The 13,137-nt window shown below is 49.6% G+C and overlaps 1 protein-coding gene across 4 annotated transcripts in view; it reads right to left on the bottom strand.

Annotated features, from left to right (window-relative positions):
* The window catches only part of NAA16 (N-alpha-acetyltransferase 16, NatA auxiliary subunit), a 93,373-nt gene extending 80,824 nt beyond the window's left edge, over positions 1-12,549 (bottom strand). For 3 of the 4 annotated variants that reach the window (XR_009555166.1, XR_009555167.1, XM_060233560.1), the window contains exon 1: positions 12,451-12,545. Coding sequence is in view for 2 of the 4 variants with exons in the window: in XM_060233560.1 (XP_060089543.1) it covers positions 12,451-12,504 (54 nt within the window). In the remaining 2 variants the exon portion in view is untranslated. Of the gene's footprint in view, positions 1-12,450 lie in introns of all 4 variants that reach the window. The other variant, XM_060233559.1, reaches the window with a different exon arrangement.
* Between the last annotated feature and the right edge of the window lie 588 nt (positions 12,550-13,137).

Raw genomic sequence — 13,137 nt, 5'->3', positions numbered from 1 at the left:
CATCAAGACAAAGTTGTGGACAGCAAAAGCCCTTCAGAGAAACAGCAGGGAGTAGCTACAGCGGGCCGTCCTTCAGAAATTTTGTTTGGCTCTAGAAGCCTGTCCAAAAATTTTGGAGCTCATTTTTCAGCTTATGACCATATTGCTGCCACCAAACCTAATCCTAAATTCTTTAGCATTTATCATAATTTTACTAAACCTGTGACAAAAATATTGTATATTTGTATCGCAACAAAAACTAATCGCTAAGCCTGGGATCAGCAGTCTTGTTTTTAATAAGAGCTACTTCTGCATAATGTAAAGTATCCTGATCTAGCTGTTCCCAGCATATGACAATTTTTTTCTGTCCTAGATCAGAACATGGACTGAGATGAACACTAGAAATAAAGCTATCAGCTAAGCAGCGTATAGAAAAATCTATGACAAAATCTATCTTTTTAAAAAACAGATCTTTTTGTTATCTTTTCCTGAGTTGCCTAAGAGATAAACAAGCTATTCCGAAGTAGTCAGAAAGCAATCAGTAGACAATGAACTACCTGCGGGAGACCCTTGCTCTAACCCCAACCTAACTTGACTAGAGATTTACACAATTACAAATAGGATAGAGAAGGTATCGAAAGAAGTATTTTTCTCCCTTTCTTACAATAATAAGAACTGGTGGACACTCAAGGAAATGAATGCACAGTAGGTTTAGAACAGATAAAAGGAAGTACTTCTTCACCCAAAGACTAATTAACGTGTTTAATTCACTGCCACAGGAAACAGCATAGAAAGCTTCAAAAGAGGATTGAATAAACATATGAAGCGAAGTTCCATTGGTGGATTTGGTGGAACACTCTGTCCAGGGCATAGGTATAGGTGGAACACTCTGTCCGGGGCATAGGTATAGGTGGAACACTCTGTCCGGGGCATAGGTATAGGTGGAACACTCTGTCCGGGGCACTGGTATAGGTGGAACACTCTGTCCGGGGCACAGGTATAGGTGGAACACTCTGTCTGGGGCAGTGATGTTCTTTTTCAGCATTTTTGTATTTTTTTTTAATGTATGTGTATGTGTACCTGTATAGAAAGCAATTGATTAAGAAAAGAAATTCATCTACCACCACAAATGGTGTAAAGTTAATATAAAACAGCAACAAAATGCATGGACATGCATTTTTATGTCATACAACAAAACATATTCAGATGTGAAGTGATAAACATTATACTTTTACTGAGGATCACCAAGAGATATTATACAATTATGGGTGAAAATACTAGGAACACACAAAAAGTTTCTAGGCACCATGAGCCCTGAGAGTTAAGAATATCCCTGAATGACCGCACAACACAAAACACTGCAGGAGTAGGGACTTTTTGGCATTGCCACTTTTGTAATCAAATACTTAACTGAAATGCGCACTATAAAAAGATGCCTAGTCTTTCAAAACTGTAGACAGTCTATGATATTACATGCTTTATGGCCATTTAAATGCGCATAGAATCACGTTTCTAAGTATCGATAGAGAGTCTGCGTTGCACAGTGTATTTTCATAGCCACATAGATGAAATTACGGGACAATAATCCAAAATTCTGGCTGCAATCCCAAGGATAAAAATGTTCAGGGCAAAGCTTATTGCTTTGGCTGGAAATGCTGCACTATGATGCTTTCACAAGATTTGCCACTGGTGTTATGCAATGCTATTTAAAAGTGACAATCCCAGCAGACTGACTTCTGCACACTCAGCGCTTCAGGGCTGGCATGGCATTAACAACAATCTTACCTCCTTACCCCTGTGTGGCACAGGTCAGGCTACTTTGGGGGAAATTTTCACATTTAATAATAGAAATAATGAATCAATATGGATGTGGTTGTGTACAGCAAAACTGCCCAGATGGCGGGCAAAGAAGGCAACACATGATAATCCTCTTGATTTCACTGTTCCAGGGAAAAGGTATATTCAGGAAGAATATTACCTGTAAGTCTGTTTGCAGCCAAGACTTTGCTTGGTGCTTTTCAAGATCACTCAGGTGGGATTATTTTGTTAAAAAAAACTTCCCAGCAGCACTCATTCCCATGCCCACTGAAGGATCAGAATCCATGGAAGCTTGGCAAAATCTTTGTTACAGCTTTCAAAAGCCTCACGGTGAGGACATGTAACGGGTTATCAAATTCATTTCAAGGCGTTCCAGGTGTTTTTGTTCCTTTTTTGTGGTCAGGAAATGCCACAACAGAAGAGCAAGAACTGTATTTGCGGAGATGACTACAACTTGTTTGCAGCTCTCTCAACTGCCTCACAAGCACGAAGGGCCATCATCTTGTGCCTTGAAGATGTGGGGCCGTCTTTCCTGAGGAGGTTCAGAAAAGCCAGCAACAGTCACCAACTCACAATGCAGCTGGAATTCTAACCCTCTCGTCACAGGGACATGAGAGAGGATGGGGCCAGATGAGAGGGAAAGGAAGCAGTGTGGTGTAGTGGTGAAAGTACCAGATTAGGATCTGGGAGACGTGGCTTTGAATTCTCACCCTGCCATGGAAGCTGGCTGGGTGACCAGGGGCCAGTCATATACTCTTAGCCTAGAATACATCACAGGGTTGTTGTGATGCTAAAATGGAGAAGAGGAGAATGATGTAGCATAGAATCGTAGAGTTGGAAGGGGCCTCCAGGGTCACCTAGTCCAAACCCTGCACAATACCTCCCCCACAAACCCCCAGTGACACCTGCTCCATGCCCAGAAAATGGGGGGGACCCAACAACAATCACCCTCCAGGATTCCTGGCAAGCCACTTAGAGTCCCCACAGGGAAGAAAATGTTAGGGGAGAGAGGGAAAGAGAGAGAGAGAGAGGGAGAGAGAGAGGGAGGGAGAGAGAGAGGGGGAGAGAGAGAGGGGGAGAGAGAGGGGGAGAGAGAGAGGGAGAGGGAGAGAGAGAGAGAGAGGGAGGGAGGGAGGGAGGGAGGGGGAGAGAGAGAGAAAGAAAGAAAGAAAGAAAGAAAGAAAGAAAGAAAGAAAGAAAGAAAGAAAGAAAGAAAGAAAGAAAGAAAGAAAGAAAGAAATAAATCAATCACCAGGAGTAGATGGGATATTAGCAGAACTATTCCAAGTCACAGAAACAGAGTCCATCAAAATCTTAACAAGACTGTGCCAACAAATATGTAAACACACACACACACACAATAGCCCATAGACTGGAAACACTCAATTTACACCCAAATAAAGAAAATGTTAAAGACTGCAGCAACTACCAGGCCATTGTATTAATTTCTCATGCCAGTAAAATGATGCTCTAACAACAAAAAGCACATATAGAGCAAGAAATGCCAGATGTTCAAGCTGGCTTCAGAAAAGGAAGAGGCACTAGACAACATATTGCAAATTTATGGTTACTGTTACAAGAGAATTTTAGATGAAAATCAGCTTGTGCTTCATAGAATACAGCAAAGCTTTTGACTGTGCAGATCATGAAAAACTATGAATGGTTTTAAAGAAAAGCGGTGTGCCACAACATCTGACTGTTTTGATGCATAACCTACACTCCAGACAAGAGGCTACTGTTATGACTGAATATGGAGAAACAGAATGGTTTTCAGTTGGCAAAGGTGTCAGACAAGGATGTATTTTATCTCCACGTCCCTTCAAATTATATGCAAAATATAAGGAAAGCTGGATTAGATCTAGGTGATGGTGGAGTGAAAACTGGGGGAAGGATATGCAGATGACACCAAATTACTGGCAGAAAATTCTGAAGACTTGAAACGACTACTGATGAAGGTTAAAGCAGAAACTGCCCAAGCAGGGTTACTACAGCTGAACATCAAGAAGACAAAAGGAACGGCTGCTGGGGAATTACACAACACAAATGCATTGGAGGAGAATCTGATGGATACCCTGGACCACCAAAAAGACAACTAAGTGGGTTCTAGATCAAACCAAGCCTGAACTCTCCCTAGAAGCTAAAATGACTAAATTGAGGATATCATGCTTTAGTCACATTATGAAAAGACAGGACTCGCTGGAAAAGACAAGAAAGCTAGGAAAAGTTGCTATAGCTGGGTAAGGTGGGCAGCCGTGTTGGACTGAAGCAATAGAACAAAGTTGGAGTCCAGCGGCACCTTTAAGGCCAACAAAGTTTTATTCAGAATGTAAGCTGACAATGAAATAGGGTACAGTGGGCACTGCTACATATAGCTGTTGGGCAGTGGTTAAGCGTGCAAAATAGTATGTCCCGTCCTAGCCGAGACGAGACTCTGCTGGGAGCCCCCCCCCCCCCCCGCACCCCCTGGGGCCCCACCGTACCTTGTGGCCGCCCGACGTAGCCCGTCCACCCGACATGCCTGCTGGAGCAGGGAACTGGTGTGCCCGACCCCAAGCTAGGGAGGAGTGGTTGAGCCGCGGCGGCAGCCGCTGAAGGGAGAAAGCAAGAACAACGCCCTGCGGAGAGGGCGGAGGAGGCAGGAACCTCGAGCTGCGGTAGCGCCCAGACGCAGCCATGTCTCAACTCACTCGGCCACCACCTGGTGAACACGCATAAAGCCCTTCCTTGGCGTCCCCACTTATAAGCGGGGGCGGAGCTAACCAGGGGTGGGACCTGGAAGGAAGGGAGGGGGCCGGGGAAAGGATAAAAGGCCAAGAGGCTGAGAGGTCAGGGAGGAAGCAGGCTGCTGCAACAGAAGGGCAGCTGAGAGAGAGAGAGGGAAGAGCCCAAGCACAGCCGGGGAGGACACGAGCCCAGAGGGATGAAGTAACCCAGCTCTGTCCTCCCACATTCTGAGACCTCTGGGAAGCCTAAATGGGTCCAGGCCCAAGCCAGGTCACCAGGGGAGCAGCGGCCACGGCGGGGCGTGACGGGGGCCAGCAGGGGCGTGACATACTACCAAGTTAGAACCCAATGGCAAAACAGACCAAAACTTGCTATTCTTTCAATTTGTTGATTTCACTATTTTGCCACTGAATTCTAACTTTGTACTATTTTGCATGCTTAAACACTGCCCACCAGCTACACGTAGTATTTCATTGTCTGATGAAGTGTGCACACAAAAGCTTACATTCTGCACAAAACATTGTTGGCCTTAAAGGTGCCACTGGACTCCAGCTTCGTTCTCTTACTCTAATTGCGCATTTTCCTCTCTGCTCCCTCCCTTTTCCCCAAGTCTTCTAATTGTATGTTTACCTCTGCTCTCACCCTAAAAATTCTTACCTTTAACCCCACCACCGCAACATCTGGACCCTCAAGTAGAATGTCCATTCAGAAAGCTCCACTTTTGCTGTAGGTTCCCTGCATTCTCCAGTCTCCACAAACAACAGTGGCGCAGGGAACATCTCATAGGTTAAGATTAGCTCTCTTACTAATACACCCAACAGAGTTTACTTTGACAGCCTCGAATGTAGTTTTTGAATCTTCGGCTCTGAATAGATAGACAGGCTTGGATCTTAAAGATCTGAATTCAAGTCCCATTTCTGCTATGAACTTAACCACCTCTCAGCCTTAGTCCTCCACCTGCAGAATGGGAATCATACCTACAAAAGAGTGTAAAATACTCTGCATATTACAAGTGCTGGATATGAACAAGAGTAGTTGTTTTAGATTTTATCCAGTATTTCCCAAACCTGCTTTACTGTGAAGTTTCTGGAAAGATTGAAGCAGAGCTTGGATAGCTGCTGTATGGACAAGAAAGGTCAGATTGCCCTGGTCCCGCCCACACAACAGCCCTTTTCCTGTAGCAACCACACCAATTTTTGTTGCTGTTTTTCAAATCAGCAACTGAATGCAGTTATAACTTTTTTTTTAAAGTCTCCAGCCCCTTTCATTGCATAGCTGCAACCTTTCCTGATATTTCTTCAATGAAAGAAGCCGGAGAGTTACTTTTTAAAAACTGTGATGACATTACGACGACACACAACAGCTGATTCTTATACCAGCAACCCTGAACGATTCCTAGCGGCACAGAGATGGATGTGCGTATGTGTACTCATTCAGGGCTGTTGGAGAGGACTGGGCCAGGGAAAAGGTGGGGAAACCTGTCACATCGAACCCCTGTTGCTGCTGTGCTGAACGGGCAGCCACAGCAGCCTCTCTGTGAGCAAAAAACCTGCTTGCAGCGGCTGGCTGTCATATACAACAGGAAAGAGAAGGCTAGGGCAAACCCACATCTCCTCCTCTTGCTCTCAGATAAGGACTGACAACCTCCTTCCCCTTTGACCTTTGCCTACCTGGTTCACTGCGATCCTAAACTTTTCTGCCCTGAAACAAACCTGTCACAGACCTTACCCTATTGCTCTCTTGCCAACTGTTAGCCACCTTCCTCCTGTGCAGCCGCTACAATGCATTCCCTTAATCACGCCCTGGAAACATGCAATTTAAAAGTGCCTTTGTCCAGCTACCTTTTGAGTTTGTCCTATTCCGAGGTTGGAGCTGACAGTCCCGTTTGTTGAGACCTCACTAATAGGACAATAGGGGGTATGGACAGAAATCAGGAGAAAGTCAGGCTGGAAAAGTATCAGTAGTTGAATGCTCAAGTAATAGGGTTTCTTCGGCCAATCTGTTTCCAACTCTGCACGCAGGAGGCTGAAACGGGCACTGCTAGTGAGCAAACTGGGCTTCCTGTCGCACTCCTTCTTGTTAACTAGTACAAGCCAGTTAACAAGCCAAGTACAAACCAAGGTTTAGAATCCCAGTTTGGCACCCATCAAAACAGCCCACAAAACAGTGCACTCTGCATTCAGATATCAAATTCAACCAAAGACCAATTAATTCAAACTATGAATTATTAAGAGAGCATTACCATGACGCCTAAAAGTAGCTGTTATATTTCTAAACCCTTAAAGCAACTTTGTAAGCCAGGTCAATACTCTCTCCACTGCTCTTGAATGCAACAGTTACACACATTTTTTGTTGTCGTTTTACTTCTTTTTTTCAGCGGCACACAAGATATTCCAGTTTTTATGACATATTGCTAACTCTGCTTTTTAACGGACGAGTGGGAGCAGAAAAAAAACTATCCACATAAAACTATCCGCAAACAACTGGTCATGTTCTAGTCCTAAAGGAGTAAACAAGCATTAAAGGTTTGCAGTGCCCTAGTTCAGGCTACATTGTTCTGTCACAAAATACCAATTTTGATGTAAAAGAAACACTGAAACCATTTCTCAATTTTGAATGGATGTATTACCCTAAAGATTCGTTATCACTCCTGCCAGTGTTCCACTGCAACAACAACACTGGTAGCTCAATCAAGATTTATGTGCTCCACTCCTCCTGCTCCTATTTTTTCCCAGCAGTATGCAGTATTTAGCAGCAGCCTGTGGACAACCAGCTTTTTCTGGAGGGCTGGCAATTTGGAGAAAGCAAATACACCTTATCATCTGATCAGCCAAAAATACACTAACACCAAAACAAAACATCCTGTACCGCTAGGCAGTATATCTCAGTGAGCCAGGACTCAAAAGAGGATCACAACTCTGTGTCCCCATCACCTGGGAGAAAGGCGGGTCTGTTTTAAATAAATAAATTAGGGGGAGGGACGGTGGCTCAGTGGTAGAGCATCTGCTTGGGAAGCAGAAGGTCCCAGGTTCAATCCCTGGCATCTCCAAAAAAGGGTCCAGGCAAATAGGTGTGAAAAACCTCAGCTTGAGACCCTGGAGAGCCGCTGCCAGTCTGAGAAGACAATACTGACTAAAGGGGAGGGACCGTGGCTCAGTGGTAAAGCATCTGCTTGGGAAGCAGAAGGTCCCAGGTTCAATCCCTGGCATCTCCAAAAAAAGGGTCCAGGCAAATAGGTGTGAAAAACCTCAGCTGCAGACCCTGGAGAGCCGCTGCCAGTCTGAGAAGACAATACTGACTAAGGGGGAGGGACTGTGGCTCAGCGGTAAAGCATCTGCTTGGGAAGCAGAAGGTCCCAGGTTCAATCCCTGGCATCTCCCAAAAAAAGGGTCCAGGCAAATAGGTATCAAAAACCTCAGCTTGAGACCCTGGAGAGCCGCTGCCAGTCTGAGAAGACAATACTGACTTTGATGGACCAAAAGTCTGATTCAGTAGAAGGCAGCTTCATATGTTCATATATATGTTAAGTCACTTGGGGGTGGCTTGAAAGACCAGGAGGGAGGAGAAGTAACTGGGCAGCTAAGAAGCAGCAGCTCTGGATGTGTCAAACCACTGATTTGAGTTTGCCCCTGTGCAGTGCCAAAAGACCATGAAATACAGGCTACTGCCGAGAATGCTATATACTTGCACAAACAAAATATTAAAAATAAAGTATAAATTAAAAAAGGTAAAGGTAGCAGCAGCCGTTTCCGACTCCGGGGTGACGTTGTTTTCACAACGTTTTCACGGCAGACTTTTTACGGGGTGGTTTGCCATTGCCTTCCCCAGTCATCTCCTTTCCCCCCTGCAAGCTGGGGACTCATTTGACCAACCTCGGAAGGATGGAACGCTGAGTCAATCTGGAGCTGACTACCTGAACCAGCTTCCGCTGGGATCGAACTCGGGTCGTGAGCAGAGGGCTCCGACTGCAGTACTGCCGCTTTACCACTCTTAAAATATAAAAGCGTTCAATGTTAACAGATTCCGAAGAAGTTACAACCGAATCTTGCCACGTGCAGTTTTGTGATTAATGGAACTTCTTTATTTGCAGTCTGTGGTCCAACCCAACCTGTTTTGTCTTCCACCATACAATCAATGCCATCGCTGCATTATTCAGTTTTGCAAGGGCTTTGGTTGTTTTGTTCTGCAGTGAATCTGGGAGTGACTCTGCGAGTGGCAAGTGTCTATGGTACTTTGCAAGTTGGCCCGCAAACTCCCGCCTCACTCCTGTTACTGTTGTCAAATACTATAATGATGATTTTGTTTTTTTTAAAAGGCCACATACACAAGGACATCATTGACTGCATGGTGCATTTGACCATGGTCAAATAATTATCTGCCAGTTGTCTGGTCGTCTGACGATGTTCAGCCGGGAAATTGGTGGTTTCATATGTTAAGACACAAACACATGTTTACATTGGTGGTAGTGTCTGCAGCAAATGCATCAAGTGCGGCAGAAAACACCTGCTTTCCCAAGACCTTCAGATGAGCAGGTCTTGATTTTTAATGTTTACTGTGGAAAATACTGGAGTACAAACAGCAATTGTGTTTATACCTGAAGTCTGGAGCCATTCAGGAGCGGTAGACTAACCGGAGACGGTGTGCACATTACACAGCCTGGAAACAGCACTTATTGGAGACAGGAGAGAATCAGAGTCCTCTCCAGGACATCCCGGGGAAAGTGGGAACAAAGTTTATCTGCTCATGTTGGGAGGCCTGGTGAAAAGCTCCTGGAAGAGGTTAGATGAGCCACTCCTTCCCTGTGTTCTCTTCTCCCGCCAACCTGCTCCTGCTCCTGAAAATCCTCTCTAACTGCTGAGATGCAGGTGGGAATAAAATGCCCCATGGCCGTGGGAGGCGGGACCTGCAGGGAGGCAAGGAACGGAGCAGGTTTTTTTTTTTACTTTTAACCACAGAGCCAGTTTGTTGTAGTGGTTAAGTGTGCGGACTCTTTATCTGGGAGAACTGGGTTTGATTCCCCACTCCTCCACTTGCACCTGCTGGAGTGGCCTTGGGTCAGCCATAGCTCTGGCAGGGGTTGTCCTTGAAAGGACAGCTGCTGTGAGAGCCCTCTCTAAGCCCCACCCACCTCGGAGGGTGTCTGGTGTCTCCAGCCCTACTCACCTCACAGGCAACGGAGAGAAGGAGGCTTCCAACCCCAACCCTGGTGCTGGGGACCTTTTTTGGGGGGAGGGGGCGTTATAAACAGGTGGGTGACCTGGAAGCCTCAGCTGGGCCTTTGCAGAGCCTTCCTTGGGTCGTCTCTCAAAAGGGACCCCTGGTGACCAGGCCTGTAGCCACAGGGGGGCCTGTGGGGGCACTGCCCCCTGACATCCAGGCTGGGGCCCCCGACTTCCAGGGAACCTCCAGCATGCAGTCTGCTTTTTAAAGTTTCTTTTTGCCATGGCTGAGCCGACGAAGCGTCATCAGTGGCAGCCAGAGCCAGGAGAGCTGAGCAGGGCACAGTTCACTGTGGCAGCAAAAGCAAGAGGTGGAGAGGAGGGAGGCGGAGGAAGCCATGTGGAATGGGCTGGGGAGGGGAGGATGGATAGAGCTGCTGGCTGCAAAGTGCCAGGGTGGGAGAGAGGGAGTGGAAGGAACCCGCCAGCATGCAAGGTGCAGTCCCCTCTTCACTCTGAAGTTTTAGAGCTGGCTGTCTCAATTTGGTCACATTCAGAGCCTCCAGCTTTTGCCCCTACCCTACAAAGCTTCTGAGAAGTGGCAAGCCCTGCAGTGGATGGGAAAGGGGGCACCCTGACTTTTTAAAAAGTCCCCCAACTTTTAAAATCCTGGCTACGGCCCTGCTGGTGACCTGTGACTTGTGTGCCAACCCGCCCTTCGTGCACACCTGAGGAAGAAGATGATGATGATATTGGATTTATACCCCGCCCTCCACTCCGAAGAGTCTCAGAGCGGCTCACAATCTCCTTTGCCTTCCTCCCCCACAACAGACACCCTGTGAGGTAGATGAAGATATTGGATTTATATCCTGCCCTCCACTCCGAAGAGTCTCAGAGCGGTCACAATCTCCTTTCCCTTCCTCCCCCACAACAGACACCCTGTAAGGTAGATGAAGATATTGGATTTATATCCCGCCCTCCATTCCGAGGAGTCTCAGAGCGGCTCACAATCTCCTTTCCCTTCCTCCCCCACAACAGACACCCTGTGAGGTAGATGAAGATATTGGATTTATATCCCGCCCTCCACTTCGAAGAGTCTCAGAGCGGCTCACAATCTCCTTTCCCTTCCTCCCCCACAACAGACACCCTGTGAGGTAGATGAAGATACTGGATTTATATCCTGCCCTCCACTCTGAAGAGTCTCAGAGCGACTCACGATCTCCTTTACCTTCCTCCCCCACAACAGACACCCTGTGAGGTGGGTGGGACTGGAGAGGGCTCTCACAGCAGCTGCCCTTTCAAGGACAACTCCTACGAGAGCTAGGGCTGACCCAAGGCCATTCCAGCAGGTGCAAGTGGAGGAGCGGGGAATCAAACCCGGTTCTCCCAGATAAGAGTCCGCACACTTAGCCACTACACCAAACTGGCTCTCTCCCTCCCCCACAACAGATACCCTGTGAGGTGGGTGGGGCTGGAGAGGGGTCTCCCAGCAGCTGCCCTTTCAAGGACAACCTCTGCCAGAGCTCTGGCTGACCCAAGGCCATTCCAGCAGGTGCAAGTGGAGGAGCGGGGAATCAAACCCGGTTCTCCCAGATAAGAGTCCGCACACTTAGCCACTACACCAAACTGGCTCTCTCCCTCCCCCACAACAGATACCCTGTGAGGTGGGTGGGGCTGGAGAGGGGTCTCCCAGCAGCTGCCCTTTCAAGGACAACCTCTGCCAGAGCTCTGGCTGACCCAAGGCCATTCCAGCAGGTGCAAGTGGAGGAGCGGGGAATCAAACCCGGTTCTCCCAGATAAGAGTCCGCACGCTTCACCACTACACCAAACTGGCTCTCTCCCTCCCCCACAACAGATACCCTGTGAGGTGGGTGGGGCTGGAGAGGGGTCGCCCAGCAGCTGCCCTTTCAAGGACAACCTCTGCCAGAGCTCTGGCTGACCCAAGGCCATTCCAGCAGGTGCAAGTGGAGGAGTGGGGAATCAAACCCGGTTCTCCCAGATAAGAGTCCGCACGCTTCACCACTACACCAAACTGGCTCTTCCAAAGGCGGAAAGGCGGCCACCTGGCAGAGAGAGGTGGCCGCCGTGACAGCACGGGAAGGTCCCTCCTACAACTTCGCTGCGCGTCTAGAGCTGGAGGCGGCCACTGCCCAGCCCCACCAGGTGTGGGGAGCTTCTGGAGGGGAGGCGAGAGACGGGGCAGCCAGACCCCCCTCCGTCCCACTGGGGGCTACAGGGCAGGCAGGTGCATCCCCAGGTAGGGGCTTCCTGCCTGCGCCGCACAAAGGGAGGGACCTGCCAGGCCGGAGGAGGGGGTGGCACAGGCCCGTAGCCACAGGGGGGCCTGTGGGGGCACTGCCCCCCCCAACTTCCAGCCTCCCCCCCCCTTCCAGTGCAACCATTTTTGTTTTGCCACGAATGGCAGCTGGAGCCGCAAGAGCTGAGCAGGGCTCAGGGCACTGCAGCAGCCAATGCAGCAGGTGGCAAGGAGGGAAGCCGTGTGGCAGGGGCTGGGGAGGGAAGGAGGGAGAGAGGAGCAGATGGGAGCTGCTGGCTGCAAAGCAAGGGAGGTGGGCGAGAGGGAGGGAGATGGCAGGAGCCCCCCTGCTCGCATGCACGGCTCCAAAGTTTCACAGCCTCCTGCCCCACAAAGCACCCGAGAAGCGGCGCGCCCCCGCAGTGCCCCCGGGGTGGCAGGGGCGGGGAAGGAGGCCGGGGGGCGCCCGGGGTCGGCCGCTGCCCTCCCTTCCGCCCGGGCCGCGCTGCTCACCAGAATGCGCTTGAAGAGGTTGCTCTCCTTGGGCGGCAGCGGCGCGGGCGGCATGGCGGGCCCCCTGGCCTGGCCTGGCCTGGCCTCGCGCTCGCGGCACTGCTCGCCCGGCCCAGCAGACCGGCCCCTTCCGCCGCTCCGGCAAGCCAGGCGGACTTGGCGCCAGCAACGCCCCTAGCGGCCTCCCGAGGAGACAGAGCGCAGCCCGGCCCGGCCCAGCCCAGCCCGGCTCCCCCGGGCACTGTTGGGGAAGGTTCCCCCACGCGGCGGTCCCCCTTCGCCTGGCCTCTCTGGGGGGCGAGAGGAGAGGAGAGGAGGCGCCCCCTGGACCCCCAGAGGGAATCTCTTCCCCCCCACCCCACACCCCACAGACGCCGCCCTGGAACCCAGGCTGAGCCCGCAGGGGCCCTTCTGGGTTTTATTCAAAGTAAGCTTTGTTGGACTCTGACTTTGCCTCTAAGGTAGGGTTGCCAATCCCCAGGTGAGGGCAGGGGATCCCCCGGTTTGGAGGCCCTCCCCCCGCTTCAGGGTCGTCAGAAAGCGGGGGGGGAGGGGAGGGGAATGTCTGCTGGGAACTCTTATTATTCCCTATGGAGATTTATTCCCATAGAAAAAAAATGGAGAATTGATCCGCGGGTATGTGGGGCTCGGGGGGGGGGGACTGTGTATTGGGGTAGAGGCACCAAA

This window comes from Heteronotia binoei, chromosome 3 (genome assembly GCF_032191835.1).
Source record: "Heteronotia binoei isolate CCM8104 ecotype False Entrance Well chromosome 3, APGP_CSIRO_Hbin_v1, whole genome shotgun sequence".
In the NCBI taxonomy this organism is placed as follows: domain Eukaryota; kingdom Metazoa; phylum Chordata; class Lepidosauria; order Squamata; family Gekkonidae; genus Heteronotia; species Heteronotia binoei.
Note: the sequence above shows the minus strand (reverse complement) of the source record. Positions and strands in the feature narration are given on the sequence as shown.